General features: G+C 46.0%; 1 protein-coding gene across 1 annotated transcript in view; it reads left to right on the top strand.

Annotated features, from left to right (window-relative positions):
* Window positions 1–15,715, top strand: part of NLRC4 (NLR family CARD domain containing 4) — a 44,617-nt gene continuing 28,902 nt past the window's right edge. Inside the window, 7 exon segments of the mRNA XM_030921056.1 lie at window positions 1–227; window positions 945–1,071; window positions 3,458–3,601; window positions 8,594–8,709; window positions 12,531–12,791; window positions 13,613–13,914; window positions 13,916–15,608. Coding sequence (XP_030776916.1) covers window position 8,709; window positions 12,531–12,791; window positions 13,613–13,914; window positions 13,916–15,608 — 2,257 coding nt within the window. The 5' untranslated portion in view covers window positions 1–227; window positions 945–1,071; window positions 3,458–3,601; window positions 8,594–8,708.

Below are 15,715 nucleotides of genomic sequence, written 5' to 3'. Positions count from 1 at the left end.
TCCTCAGCTGAGTACAAGCTGGCCTCCTGGAGTCTGTGAACGCAAGTGTTCAATGTGAGTGTGCCCTTGTGAGCCCCTGGCTGTTTATACTCCAGAGGGTGTCCCCGTGCATCATCGGTGGAGTGGACCAAAACTGGTGATCCATTTGCCCTGTGTGACCTTGCCCAGTACCCTGCTGACTGAGAGTACACATCTGCTGGAAGTCCTCTGGGCTTCAAGGTGCAGGGGTAAGTATGACCTTGACTGCAGTAGCAATATGCTTTAGCCAACTAAGCTGGCTCATTTCATTTACCACTCTATCTCCCATGGTTGAGCATTAAAAATACATGTTGGGACTGGGTGAGGTGGCTCACGCCTGTAATCCCAGCACTTTGGGAGGCCGAGGTGGGCAGATTACCTGAGTTCAGGAATTTGAGACCAGCCTGGACAACATGGTGAAATCCTGTCTCTACTAAAAATACAAAAATTAGCCGGGCGTGGTGGTGCACGCCTGTAGTCTTAGCTACTGGAAGGACTGAGGCAGAAGGAACGCTTGAACCTGGGAGGCAGAGGTTGCAGTGAGCTGAGATCGTGCCACTGCACTCCAGCCTGGGTGACAGAACAAGACTCTGTCTCAAAAAAAAAAAAAAAAGAAAGAAAGAAAAAGAAAAAAAAATACATGTTGGATGTTCAAAAGACTTTCATTTTAAGGCATAGAATAAATAACTGAACAGCAATAGAATTCCTATGTTGTGAACAAACAGGAAACAAATGGGCAATTCCTTTCTTGAGGGAATTTCTAGCTCTTGCATCCTTAACTCTGAAGTCCTACTTCTTCCCTGGCTACACCCGTCTTCCCTTTCTGAACTGGTAGTACTTGTGTTCAAACCACTCTTATTGTGCTTTGAAAAAAAAAAAAAGGAACTGCTCAGCAGTTCCCCTCTCTGTGCACTCTCCTCTCACAGAACAAGAAGGCATCTGGTCTACAAGAACTCGAGACCTCACTGAAACGGAAAGCAAATACAAAGAAACTTTATTTTAAAAACGTGTCTTGGCCCCCCCAAGAAGAGGGCAATTGGATTGCTCAGCCAGGTACTGTGGGTAGACAGAAAGGGATTTTTAAGGTCTGGGACCCAAATATTAAAACCTGGGTTTACATTCATTTAAAGCTTGTGTCTGGGATGTACAAAAGCCTTAACATTGACGAGTGTGGTTTGCATGACTGGCTGGATTTCCTGCCGAGAAACCTTTAGGGGTGGTTAATTGGGTCTGCTGGGGCTTCATCAGGTTCAAGGGGTACATGTACCCCTTGGACTACTGTGAGATGGAAAGGACTTTGAAAACACTTTTTGGCATTACAGAAAGGAAACTCACCCTTTTATTTTGTTTTGTTTTTGAGAGGGAGTCTTGCTCTGTCACCCAGGCTGGAGTGCAGTGGCGTGATCTCAGCTCACTACAACCTCTGCCTCCTGGGTTCAAGCAATTCTCCTGCCTCAGCCTCCCGAGTAGCTGGGATTATAGGCACCCGTCACCGTGCCCTGGCTAATTTTTGTATTTTTAGCAGAGACAGGGTTTCATCATGTTGGCCAGGCTGGTCTCAAACTCCTGACCTCGTGATCTGCCCACTTCGGCCTCCAAAGTGCTGGGATTACACATGTGAGCCACCGCGCCCAGCCAGGAAACTCACTCTTGTTGCTAAGACTGTTGTTAGAATCACAGATGATCAAAGCTGAAAGGAACCAGGTAGAATACTTAGTCCATCCAATCTCCCGAGTTACTGATGAGAAACCTGATATTTGGAGACAGAAGTGAAAGAAATCACCCTTTACGGGACACCTATTTTGTGATAGGGTCTTTACATACATTATCTCAGTTGATCCTTGCAGCCTGGCTTTGAGAGGTGGAAAATGTGGTAGAGCGGAGTTAAACATCCTGCCCTACATCACACTGCTAATTGTCTACAAAACTAGGATAGAATCAGTTAGCACACTTCTTAACAGTTCACACACTTCTATAATACTAGTCGTATTAATTTGTTTAAAATACCACAGACTGCATGGCTTAAACAACATAAATTTATATTCCCACAGTTCTGGAGGCTGGAAGTCCAAGATCAAGGTGTCAGCAGGGTTAGCTTCTCCTCACACCTCTCTCCTTGGCCTTTTCTCTCTGTATGCACATTCTGGCATCTCCCTTTGTGTGTCCCAATTTCCTCTTCTCATCACAGCCTCTTTTCAGCTTAATGACCTCTTTAAAGGCCCTGTCTCCAAATACAGTCACATTCTGAAGTTCAGGGCTTCAACATATGGATTTGGGGGAAGCCCAGTTCAGCACATAACACTATTATTAACTTGTGAGATTGCTGAAGCCTATTAAAGACCTGAGAACATTCTAGTCTGGAGCCTTTTCACTAGAAAGGAAGACAGATAATACCCACTGACCACCTTTGTCACAACTACTTTCATGTTTAATCTTCACAACAGTCCAAGGAGGTGGATATTAAAGCAAGATTTGGAAAGACTAAGTAACATGTCTAGGGATACTTACCTCATAAGCTGCAGAGTGAGGATTTGAATTCAGATCTGCAATGCCAAAGCACACACATTTTCCATTTCCGTGTGGTTCCTGTCTGCTCCTAATTATATGTACTCTTTCCCTTATTTTATCCGTGAGGTGTGGGAATGACCCCATGGACGTGGGTTATATTGGTTCAGAGAAACTTCAGTTCTCTGAGGAGCTCATGTAACCATTTGTAAGAAATTGCCAATTTTAGAATTAGTTCTAAATACTATTTTCCAGCCGGGCACAGTGGCTCATGCCTGTAATCCCAGGACTTTGGGAGGCCGAGGCGGGCAGATTGCCTGAGCTCGGGAGTTCACGACCAGCCTGGGCAACATGGTGAAACCCCGTTTCTACTAAAATACAAAAAATTAGCCAGCCATACTGGCGTGCACCTGTAGTCCCAGCTACTCGGGAGGCTGAGGCAGGAGAATCACTTGAACCTGGGAGGTGGAGGTTGCAGTGAGCCGAGATCATGCCACTGCACTCCAGCTTGGGAGACAGAGTGAGACTCCATCTTTCTCTATCCTCTCTCTTTCTCTCTCTCTTTTTCTCTCTGTGTGTGTGTGTGTATACATTTATATATATGTTATATATATTATATATATTATTTTCCAATGTACAAATGTGGGGAAAGGACTTCTTCCACCCAATTCAGTTATTCACTGGACAGCTTGTGGGGAGGGGTTGCAAGGCCATAGCTACATTCCAGGGGAGTACACAGGTCGCAGTCCTATTCTTTTTTTTTTTTTCTGAGATGGAGTCTCTCTCTGTCACCCAGGCTGGAGTGCAATGGTGCTATTTTGGCTCACTGAAACCTCCACCTCCTGGGTTCCAGCAACTCTCCTGTCCCAGCCTCCCCAGCAGCTGCGATTACAGGTGTGTACCTCCATGCCTGGCTAATTTCTTCTATTTTTAGCAGAGACGGGGTTTCACCATGTTGGCCAGGCTGGTCTCAAACTCCTGACTTCAGGTGATCTGCCCTCCGTGATCTCCCAAAGTGCTGGGATTACAAGCATGAACCCCCATGCCCGGTCCACAGCCCTGTTCTGTATGCCAGTGGGTAAGTGAGAAAAATTACATGAGCTTCAGTGTATGGGTTGATTTTGTTCTTGAGAGCAATTAAAAACTTTATACTTCTTAGCTCCTTCCTCTATCTTCTTCCTCTTTTTCTTCTCTCACTTTGACCCAGTCAGGGATGGTCTGATTCTTCCCAAACCCACCCCTTTTTGGGGAAGTAGAAAGGGAGAGAAGAATCTATAGTTACTGCTATTCACTGAGTCCTTCTTGTGTGCCAGTCACTACGCCTCGTTTGAGGACTCAGCGTGTCAGTGGTAGAGCTGTAGTTTGAACGCAATCCTGACACCAAAACGTGCCCTTGCTTATGCTCCTGAGCTGCCCCAATTTGTTTTCTTTCTTTCTTTTTTTTTTTTCTTTTTCTTTTTTTTTTTGAGGCAGAGTCTCCCTCTATCACCAGACGGAGTGCAGTGGTGCGATCTCGGCTCACTGCAACCTCCACCTCCTGGGTTCAAGTTATTCTCTTGCCTCAGCCTCCCGAATAGCTGGGAGTACAGGCGTCCGCCACTACGCCTGGCTAATTTTTTTTTTTTTTTTTTTTTTTTTTTTTTTTTTTTTTTTGAGACGGAGTGTCGCTTAGTCGCCCAGGCTGGAGTGCAGTGGCGCGATCTCGGCTCACTGCAAGCTCCGCCTACTGGGTTTACGCCATTCTCCTGCCTCAGCCTCCCAAGTAGCTGGGACTACAGGCGCCCGCCGCCACGCCTGGCTAATTTGCATTTTTAGTAGAGACAGGGTTTCACCATGTTAGCCAGGATGGTCTCGATCTCCTGACCTTGTGATCCGCCCACCTCGGCCTCCCAAAGTGCTGGGATTACAGGCGTGAGCCACCACGCCCGGCCTAATTTTTGTATTTTTAAGGGTTTCACCATGTTGGCCAGGATGGTCTCAATCTCTTGACCTCATGATCCACCTGCCTTGGCCTCCCAAAGTGCTGGGATTACAGGCGAGAGCCACCGCACCTGGCTGCTCCAATTTCAATGACAATATTTTTATATTGTTAATGAATTAGTTTTAACATAAAAGGGAAATTTTATTTTCTGAAAACAGATATGCTTTTGAAGCAGCATCATTGTCTGGGGTAAATACCCGATGTTCGTTGTCTCATGCCAAGTGAATCGAGGATGTAGACACACAAAAAGAGAGTTTGAGAGTGGAGGTTTAGGCCGGGCACAGTGGCTCACACCTGTAATCCCAGCACTTTGGGAGGCCAATGGGGGCGGATCACGAGGTCAGGAGATAGAGACCATCCTGGCCAACATGGTGAAACCCAGTCGCTACTAAATATACAAAAATTAACTGGGTAAGGAGGCATGCACTTGTAATCCCAGCTATTCGGGAGGCTTAGACAAGAGAATCGCTTGAACCCAGGTGGCAGAGGTTGCAGTGAGCTGAGGTTGCACCACTGCACTCCAGTCTGCCTACAGAGCGAGGCTCCGCCTCAAAAAAAAAAAAAAAAAAAAAAAAAAAAGAAAGAAAGTGGAGGTTTAATAGGGGAAAGAAAGAGAAAAGAGAATAGCTCTCTCTCCTGCAGAGAGAGAGGGGAACCTGAGTGAGAGGTTTTGTTGTGAAATGCATGGTTTGTTTTGTTTTGTTTTTGTTTTGTTTTGTTTTGTTTTGTTTTGAGACAGAGTCTCGCTCTGTTGCCCAGGCTGGAGTGCGGTTGCACCATCTTTGCTCAGTGAACTCTGCCTCCTGGGTTCAGGCAATTCTCCTGCCTCAGACTCCTGAGTACCTGGCATTACAGGCGCCCACCACTGCACCTGGCTAATTTTTGTAGTTTTTAGTAAAGACGGGGTTTCACCATGTTAGCCAGGATGGTCTGAATCTCTTGACCTTGTAATCCGCCCGCTTAGGCCTCCCAAAGTGCTGGGATTACAGGTGTGAACCATCGTGCCCGGCCAATAAATTGTAGTGTTTTATACAGTAGAGTACTACTAAGCAATGAAATGTTATAAACTACTTATACTGCAAGCAACAGCATGCATGACTTACACAGACATTGTGTGGAATGAAAGGAGTAGCACATGCTATATGATTCCATTTATGTGAAGTTCTTCAACAGGCTAAACTAATTTGTGGTTTAAAAAAAATCAGAATAGAGATTGCCTGTGAGGGTACGGTAGAGATGGAATTTGACTGGGAAGGAGCATGGGTTACTTTCCAAGGAGAGGGCAGTGTTTTCTGTCTTGACAGGTGTTTGAAGTAGAAGCATTTTTCAGCTCATCAAAGGGTACAGTTAAGATCTGTGCTTTCACTGTAGGTGAATTTTTCCTAAGAAACAATAATAAAGAATAAAGAATAATAAACCAGTATTGAATTCTAGTAAATTATATGGACATAGAAATGTGCTAACATCTGCGACTTACATAGATTGATAAATGAGTAGAGGGATGGATTTTCTCTATGTGTGAAAATGTTCATAATAAAATGTTAGGGTAATGACCAGACGCGGTGGTTCACGCTTGTGATCCCAGCATTTTGGGAGACTGAGGCAGGCAGATCACTTTAGCCCAGGAGTTTGAGACCAGCCTGGGCAACACGGCAAAACCCTGTCTCAAAAAAAAAGAAAGAAAAAAAATGAGCCAGGCATAGTAGCACACACCTGTGGTCCCAGTTACTCAGGAGGCTGAAGTGGGAGGATAACCTGAGCCCAGCAGGTTAAGGATGCCGTGAGCCACGATCAGGCCACTGCACTCCAGCCCGGGTGACAGAGTGAGACCCTGTCTCAAAAAAAGAGTTTTAATGTTAGGATAACATGAGTTCCCATGCCAATTCCATTCACATGAGTTCCCAAGCCAACTCCATTCACATACCCCAATCCCACTCACATAGCTCCCATTTTGTTTCTCCCCACCCAGTGATTCTAGTTCTCTTCCCCACTTCCTGTCTGCCCTCTCACGCTGCCTTTAATTCAGACTTTGCATCTTCATCCTGACGCAGGGGGTCGTGTATGTGTGTATGAGGAGCCGGGGTAGATCATCTAACTTGGTTTGGGAATGCACACAGAGCAGTCTCAGAGGCTTCTGGGTCCCTGCTTCTCAAAGTGTGTGGAGGGGAAAGGGAGAAAGGAAGTTGCTTTTCAAACCATCCAGGAGGATGAAATGATAGGACCATACCAGGAAGATGAAATCCGTTTCTTAAAACATCACTTTAAACATGCTCCTCATACCATAATCTCTCCCAGTTGCTCATAGGATAAAGAACAAATGCCTCATCTTGGCATACAAGGCTTTCCATAGCTTTTCCCCTTTGTACCCTGGAAGCATAACTCCTTTTTTCTGTCTCCTGAATTACTCACACTGATAGGGAACGGGGTCAGGGAAGTGCAGGGAAGAGAAGGGCGGGTCCCAGAAGGGCGGGTCCCTGGCAAGGGCTCCACCCCCAGGCATGTGCCCACCGACCTAGGTGAGGACAGGCACTCCTGCTTTGGCGCCCAAATGTTGCATTTCCCAAGACCACCCTGGCCTGCCACACCGTCATCCTATGCGTATAAAAATCCCAGAGACCCTAGCAGGCAGATACACAAGCAGCTGGACGTCGAGAGGAACACATCGGCGGAAGAAGATACAAGCAGCTGGACGTCGAGAGGACATTGAAGGGCGAATGCTGGCGGAAGAGCACACAACAGACACCAGCACGCCAGCAGGAGGCATCCACCAGAGGAACGACGCGAGTTTGGCCGGGAGTGTTGGAGAAGAGTCGGTGGCGGTCTGACTCCAGGGAAAAACCATCTCCCTTCTGGCTACCCCATCTGCTGAGAGCTTCTTCCAGTCAATAAAATCTTGCACTCTTTTTCCAAGACCACGTGTGATCCAATTCCTCCGGTACACCAAGACAAGAACCCCAAGGCAAGAACCCCGGAATACAGAAAACCCTCTGTTCTTGCAATAAGGCAGGGGTCTAATTGAGCTAATACAAGCCGCCCATGGACAGCTAAACCGAAAGAGCACCCTGTAACAAACACCCACTGGGGCTTCAGGAGATGTAAACATTCACCACTAGACACTGCCGTGGGATTGGAACCCCACAGCCTGCCCATCTGTATGCTCCCCTAGAGGTCTGAGCAGCGGGCACTGAAGAAGCGAGCCACACCCCCATCGCACGCCCTGCGAAGGAGACAAGAGAACTTCTCCCCTTTCCATACTCGCCGATCTCACCCTCTCGCCTGCAAGGCGTTTTACATCCTCACCTCCACCTCCACCCCAACCCAACTACCTCGCCTCATCTTACCTATTTTTTTTTTTTTTTTTTTTCCTTTTTGAGGCATACTCTGTTTTTTACTTTTTGAGGCACAGTCTCGCTCCGTCTGCCAGGCTGGAGTGCAGTGGCACCATCTCGGCTAACTGCAACTTCCGTCTCCCAGGCTTAAGTGATTCTCCTGCCTCAGCCTCCCGAATAGCTGGGATTACAGGCGTGTGCCACCAGGCCCAGCTAACTTTTGTATTTTTAGTAGAGATGGGGATTCACCATGTTGGTCAGGCTGGTCTCGAACTCCTTACCTCAGGTGATCCGCCTGCCTTGACCTCCCACAGTGCCCGGCCCTACTTATCCTTTAAGACCAGCTTCATGTGCTGTCTCCTCCATGAAAACTTCCTCCCTGGATGATTCCAGTCCATATACTCTTTCTTGGAAATACCGGAGAGAAGAGAGAGAACGTACCCTCTGCACCATTCATGTTGACACTTATACCGTCTTTTGACATTTAATTCCAAGTTGCCTTCTTGGCTCTGAACAGCAGAAATGAGAAGAAACTTTGAAGAGAAGGACAAAGTTCTAGTTGAACACAGTTTAGAGCTCTAGACCAGGAGTCCAGATGCCTGGGTTCTCTTTAGGGCTTGGCCATGAATAGCCAGTGGCTTTGAGCAAGTTTTTATCTGGTTTGAGTCACCATTTTCTTATCAATGAAAAGCAGGGCATTACTTAGTTAATTGCACCAGCCCCTCTGCCTGATAGTCTCTGGTTCTGTTTTGTTTTACAGAATGGAGAGTAGTTTTATAGAAAAAAGAGGACAATATTGGGATCACCTTTGACCTGTCCATTTGGAAATATTTTCTATTGAGTTATAGAAAGGCGGGAAGCTTTCATTTAGAACAAGTAAGTATATGAGAAATAACATCTGCCTGGTTATACAGTCTGCTACCAAATACTGGTGATGTAGAATGGTAAATCAATTCACGGCTTCCTCTGACCAGTCATATGTGGAATTACCGATAAATATTCTTCTGTTGTTTTAGGAATTCAGTTGCAAATATGGTAACCTGTGATAAAAGACAGAACCACAGACAGGATAGGACTTACACAAAGAGTGACCAGGTGTATGTTTTAAAGTGTTCTCATCACCTGTTCAGCCAGACAGCAGAGAGCTATACACATCAAGCTTGTTGTGAAGAAACATGGTGTAGATCTAAGTGGCAATCAAAATGTAGCTCTTTCCACTTCAACGACTGGGTGTAGACCTGCGCTGTCTAGTATATTAGTAGTAGCCACTAGCCCCCTGTAGCTATTTAAAGGTGAATTTAAATAAAATAAAATAAAATGTAAACTTCAGTTGCACAGTCACTGTAGCCAGATTTCAAGTACTCAGTAGTCAGATGTGACTAATGACTAACATATTGTATAATATGGATATAGAACATGTTCATTATCACAGAACGTTCTATTGAAAGGCATTGGTCTAGACGAAGAGATATTCTGAAAAGAATGAATAATGAATGAATAAATGAGCAGCATTTTTTCCACCTAATTACTTGATAAGGAAGGAGTATGATGGTCTACATACAAGGATATATAACATAGTACAATAATACCTTACTATTTTATATAGAGAGAGAGATATATATATATTTTAATTTTTTTGTGAGACAGACTCTCACTCTGTAGCCCAGGCTGGAGTGCAGTGGTGTGATCTCGGCTCACTGCAACCTCCACCTCCTAGGTTCAAGCAATGCTCCTGCCTCAGCCTCCTGAGTAGCTGGGACCACAGGCGCATGCCACCATGCCCAGCTAATTTTTTGTATTTTTAGTAAGGGCGAGGTCTCACCATATTAGCCAGGCTGGTCTCGATCTCCTGACCTCGTGATCCACCTGCCTTGGCCTCCCAAAGTGCTGGGATTACAGGCGTGAGCTACCACACCCAGCCACTTTTCCAATTTTGAGATATTTTTGTGTATGAGAGTTATGTGACTTATTCAATATGATGAGTCTTTTAAATAGAGTCTTTTAAATAACATGTCTTCATTTTATAGGTGAAGAGGTGTAGTCTTAGGAAGGCTAGGCTGTGAACTTGTGTGTGTGGGTCTCTAAGCCTTTCTGAGGCTTTCTTTCTTTCTTTTTTTTTTTTTCAAGACGGAGTTTTGCTCTTGTTGCCCAGGCTGGACTGCAATGGCGCGATCTCGGCTCACCGCAACCTCCACCTCCCAGGTTCAAGCGATTTGCCTGCCTCAGCCTCCCAAGTAGCTGGGATTATAGGCATGCGCCACCACGCCTGGCTAATTTTGTATTTTTAGTAGAGACAGGGTTTCTGCATGTTGGTCAGGCTAGTCTTGAACTCCCGACCTCAGATAATCCGCCCACCTCAACCTTCCAAAGTGCTGGGATTACAGGCATGAGTCACCGCACCCAGCTGAGGCTGTATTTATTTAGCTCTAAACTGGAGATCACGACGGGACACAGACTTAGAGGTTATGTCCATAGGGATGATGTAGAAGCTAGAGAACAGATAAGACCCCAGAAGGAAAGAGATGGGACTGTCTTGCAGGACATGTAGACAGGGAATATTCTGGCTGAGGTCAGCAGTAGAGCTCTACAATGGTGAGAAAGGACAGCTGGGATGGGGTCCTGGTGCTTGGAGTGACTGATGGTGCATTTCAGGCCAGAGAGGTTCTGGGGTCTTTGAGAGAAGCGCATTCCCTCTCTGATCAGTCAACACAGGTTTGAAAGCTAGGAACGGCCAGGCGCGGTGGCTCATGCCTGTAATCCCAACACTTTGGGAGGCTCAGGCGGGCGGATCACCTGAGATTGGGAGTTCCAGACCAGCCTGACCAACATAGAGAAATCTCATCTCTACTAAAAATACAAAATTAGCTGGGCATGGTGGCGCATGCCTGTAATCCTAGCTACTTGGGAGACTGTGGCAGGAGAATCACTTGAACCCAGGAGGCGGAGGTTGTGGTGAGCTGAGATCGCACCATTGCACTCCAGCCTGGGCAACAAGAGCGAAACTTCATCAAGAAAACAAAAACAAAACGGCCGGGCGCGGTGGCTCAAGCCTGTAATCCCAGCACTTTGGGAGGCCGAGACAGGAGGATCACGAGGTCAGGAGATCGAGACCATCCTGGCTAATACGGTGAAACCCCGTCTCTACTAAAAAATACAAAAAAAAAAAAAACTAGCCGGGCGACGAGGCGGGCGCCTGTAGTCCCAGCTACTAGGGAGGCTGAGGCAGGAGAATGGCATAAACCCGGGAGGCAGAGCTTGCAGTGAGCTGAGATCCAGCCACTGCACTCCAGCCTGGGCGGCAGAGCAAGACTCCGTCTCAGAAAAAAAAAAAAAAAAAAAAAAAAAAAAGAAAACAAAAACAAAACAAAACAAAAAACCAGAAGCAGCCTAGCCCAGGAAGAAATCTAGTGCAGACGGTGTCTGAGAGTTAAAAACCAGGAAGACATTTCTCCAAGTTGTCACAAACATAGCATGAGCACAGTGCCTGGGTACAGTGTGGTCTGCCTTTCAGAATTAGACATTGCAGAGTCAGACACAAAAAGGACACGGCTATCCTCAAGACCAGGCGAGAGAGCTTACATTGGATAAAAATCAATGTTTTGATGTGATACTCTTCAGAAAAGACCAAAGTCTGTGAGAGAGAAAATGTGCTCTTCCTTTGTAGGGTGACACCTGAATAAAGGCTAAAAATAGTAGCTATCATATATTGAGTTATAACTTTGTACGAGATACTATACATGAATTCTTGTAACAACTTCCTAAGTTAAATACTGTTCTCCACACCACTGTACGGATGAGGAATCCCTGGTGTGCTGGAGCTGGTTCTTACTGTGATGTGAAACCTGATTATTGAATTTTCAGGATTTTGTTAGCCAGTTGACATACACTGTTAGCTTGAAATAGGCCATGGTAGGAATATTTATACCACGGGGATTGGTGAATGCTACAAATTAGGGCCTTTACTCCTAGAGGGCCAGTTTGTGAAACCATTTAGCAGCACATAATTTTTGTTGTTGTTGTTGAGATGGAGTTTTGCTCTTGTTGCCCAGGCTGGAGTGCAATGGTGCAATCTCGGCTCACTGCAACCTCCACCTCCCAGGTTCAAGTGATTCTCCTGCCTCAGCCTCCCGAGTAGCTGAGACTACAGGCATGCACCACCACACCTGGCTAATTTTGCATTTTTAGTAGAGACAGGGTTTCTCCATGTGGTCAGGCTGGTCTCAAACTCCCGACCTCTGGTGATCCACCCGCCTCAGCCTCCCAAAGTGCTAGAATTATAGGCGTGAGCCACCGCGCCCAGTCAGCAGCACAGAATTGAAATAGACTCAGAGAGGCTTAGTGACCTGCCAAAGTCACACAGATGGTAGCAAGGGGCAGATCCTAGGCCAGTGCTGTTATTCTAAAGCCAACGGTCTTACCACTACGACCTCCATGGGGACTGTTTTATATCGGAGGGACAAGATAACTCACCTTCCTTCATCACCAAAGCAAAACCATCTTGCTCATCAGTGACTCTGGGGTTAGAACTGCTTTGCAGAGCATTTCTTAAAGGCCTGGAATTCAAGCATTTGGCATCTCCATAACTCAGGAGATGCCCACAGGAAAAAAATGCATGGCCCTAATGCTCTGGAGACAGATGCTGATATGCCCATTATATATAAACAAATAAATATGTATATTTTTCCCCATCTCCTCAGTGAATTTCATAAAGGACAATAGACGAGCCCTTATTCAAAGAATGGGAATGACTGTTGTAAAGCAAATTACAGATGACCTATTTGCATGGAATGTTCTGAATTATGGAGAAGTAAACAGCATTTGCTGCGAGAAGGTGGAGCAGGATGCTGCGAGAGGGATCATTCACATGATTTTGAAAAAGGGTTCAGAGGCCTGTAACCTCTTTCTTAAATCCCTTGAGGAGTGGAACTATCCTCTATTTCAGGACTTGAATGGACAAAGTAAGTATCATTTAGTTTTGCATCTGTTTCTGCAAATAGGATAGACCATAACAAAGATCCATCATCCCCATGGCAGAGCCTCTGCTTTTCCTCCTCTTCATATCACCTGGCAGTGGCCTTTGATTCCTGCTAAGGAAAAGCTTAGATGATTTTAGGAAAAATTCATAGTAGATCAATTGATGGTGAAGCCAAACAACCCCAGGGCCAGGGAATAAATGATTGAGTATAGTGTCACTGCAAGATAAAACAGGACAATGAGTGTACTAGTTAAGCTGCCAATGCAGCAGTGGTTCTCAGCGTTCCCTGCTTGGATGAGATCTACCTATGGGAGAGAGGCCCAGCTGACTACCTACTCCGTGTCCAGGCCTCCTGGTAAAGACAGCCTGACTGACACAAGAGCACGATTCTATTTTTCATGAAATATGAATTCAGTTTTTATTTTTTTTAAATTAGTAAATAAGGTCATGACAGATTTTACTTAGAGTGAAGGCCTAATGTGCTGACAGTTACCCCTAACCATCTTTTTCCACCAAATTCTTTACTTTCCTTAACCCATACACAAGCTCCTCCCTTTTCCAACCAGCTGCTATAAGATTTGGTTGTGGAAAGGAGGAAACAGAAAGCAAAAAGGGGAGTGGGGTAAAGGATGCCGGGGAAACGGGGAGCAGACAGAACCCTTTGTGCCAGCTCAGAACTGGGAAAGGACATGACATTCACCGATGGCAGATTCTCAGCCTCACCCCCTCGTTCATCCTCCTGAACTCTAGGTTTTGAGGAGACACAGATTTGGGTCCTCTTTAACATCACCTCTTCTCTAATAGGTCTTTTCCATCAGACATCAGAAGGAGACTTGGACGATTTGGCTCAGGATTTAAAGGACTGGTACCATACCCCATCTTTTCTGAACTTCTATCCCCTTGGTGAAGATATTGACATTATTTTTAGCCTGAAAAGCACCTTCACAGCACCTGTCCTGTGGAGGAAGGACCAACACCATCACCGCGTGGAGCAGCTGACCCTGAACGGCCTCCTGCAGGCTCTTCAGAGCCCCTGCATCATTGAAGGGGAATCTGGCAAAGGGAAGTCCACTCTGCTGCAGCGAATTGCCATGCTCTGGGGCTCCAGGAAAGTGCGAGGCTCTGACCAAGTTCAAATTCGTCTTCTTCATCCGTCTCAGCAGGGCCCAGGGCGGGCTTTTTGAAACCCTCTGTGATCAGGTCTTGGATATACCAGGCACAATCAGGAAGCAGACATTCATGGCCATGCTGCTGAAGCTACGGCAGAGGGTTCTTTTTCTTCTTGATGGCTACAATGAATTCAAGCCCCAGAACTGCCCAGAAATCGAAGCCCTGATAAAGGAAAACCACCGCTTCAAGAACATGGTCATCGTGACCACCACCACTGAGTGCCTGAGGCACATACGGCAGTTTGGTGCCCTGATTGCTGAGGTGGGGGATATGACAGAAGACAGTGCGCAGGCTCTCATCCGAGAAGTGCTGATTGAGGAGCTTGCTGAAGGCTTGTTGCTCCAAATTCAGAAATCCAGGTGCTTGAGGAATCTCATGAAGACCCCTCTCTTTGTGGTCATCACTTGTGCAATTCAGATGGGTGAAAGTGAGTTCCAGTCTCACACACAAACAACGCTGTTCCATACCTTCTATGATCTGTTGATACAGAAAAACAAACACAAACATAAAGGTGTGACTGCAAGTGACTTCATTCGGAGCCTGGACCACTGTGGAGACCTAGCTCTGGAGGGTGTGTTCTCCCACAAGTTTGATTTCAAACTGGAGGATGTGTCCAGCGTGAATGAGGAAGTCCTGCTGACAACTGGGCTCCTCTGTAAATATACGGCTCAAAGGTTCAAGCCAAAGTATAAATTCTTTCACAAGTCATTCCAGGAGTACACAGCAGGACGAAGACTCAGCAGTTTATTGACGTCTCGTGAGCCAGAGGAGGTGACCAAGGGGAATGGTTACTTGCAGAAAATGGTTTCCATTTCGGACATTACATCCACGTATAGCAGCCTTCTCCGGTACACCTGTGGGTCATCTGTGGAAGCCACCAGGGCTGTTATGAAGCACCTCGCAGCAGTGTATCAACATGGCTGCCTTCTCGGGCTTTCCATCACCAAGAGGCCTCTCTGGAGACAGGAATCTTTGCAAAGTGTGAAAAACACCACTGAGCAAGAAATTCTGAAAGCCATAAACATCAGTTCCTTTGTAGAGTGTGGCATCCATTTATATCATGAGAGTACATCCAAGTCAGCCCTGAGCCAAGAATTTGAAGCTTTCTTTCAAGGTAAAAGCTTATATATCAACTCAGGGAGCATCCCTGATTACTTATTTGACTTCTTTGAACACTTGCCCAATTGTGCAAGCGCTCTGGACTTCATTAAATTGGACTTCTATGGGGGAGCTATGGCTTCATGGGACAAGGCTGCAGAAGACACAGGCACAATCCACATGGAAGAGGCCCCAGAAACCTACATTCCCAGCAGGGCTGTATCTTTGTTCTTCAACTGGAAGCAGGAATTCAGGACTCTGGAGGTCACACTCCGGGATTTCAGCAAGTTGAATAAGAAAGATATCAAGTATCTGGGAAAAATATTCAGCTCTGCCACATGCCTCAGACTGCAAATAAAGAGATGTGCTGGTGTGGCTGGAAGCCTCAGTTTGGTCCTGAGTACCTGTAAGAACATTTATTCTCTCATGCTGGAGGCCAGTCCCCTCACCATAGAAGATGAGCAGCATATCACGTCTGTAACAAACCTGAAAACCTTGAGTATTCACGACCTACAGAATCAACGGCTGCCGGGTATTATAAATATCAGTGGTTTGTGCTATGTTCACTTAAAAAAAAATAACAGTGTATAAATTTGGAAAAGGAGAGAGGAGACTTTATTTCTTCTAAAGGGTTACAGC

The sequence above is a fragment of the Rhinopithecus roxellana genome, chromosome 17 (assembly GCF_007565055.1).
Source record: "Rhinopithecus roxellana isolate Shanxi Qingling chromosome 17, ASM756505v1, whole genome shotgun sequence".
Taxonomy (NCBI): Eukaryota; Metazoa; Chordata; class Mammalia; order Primates; family Cercopithecidae; genus Rhinopithecus; species Rhinopithecus roxellana.
This window is presented reverse-complemented; position numbering and strand designations above follow the sequence as displayed.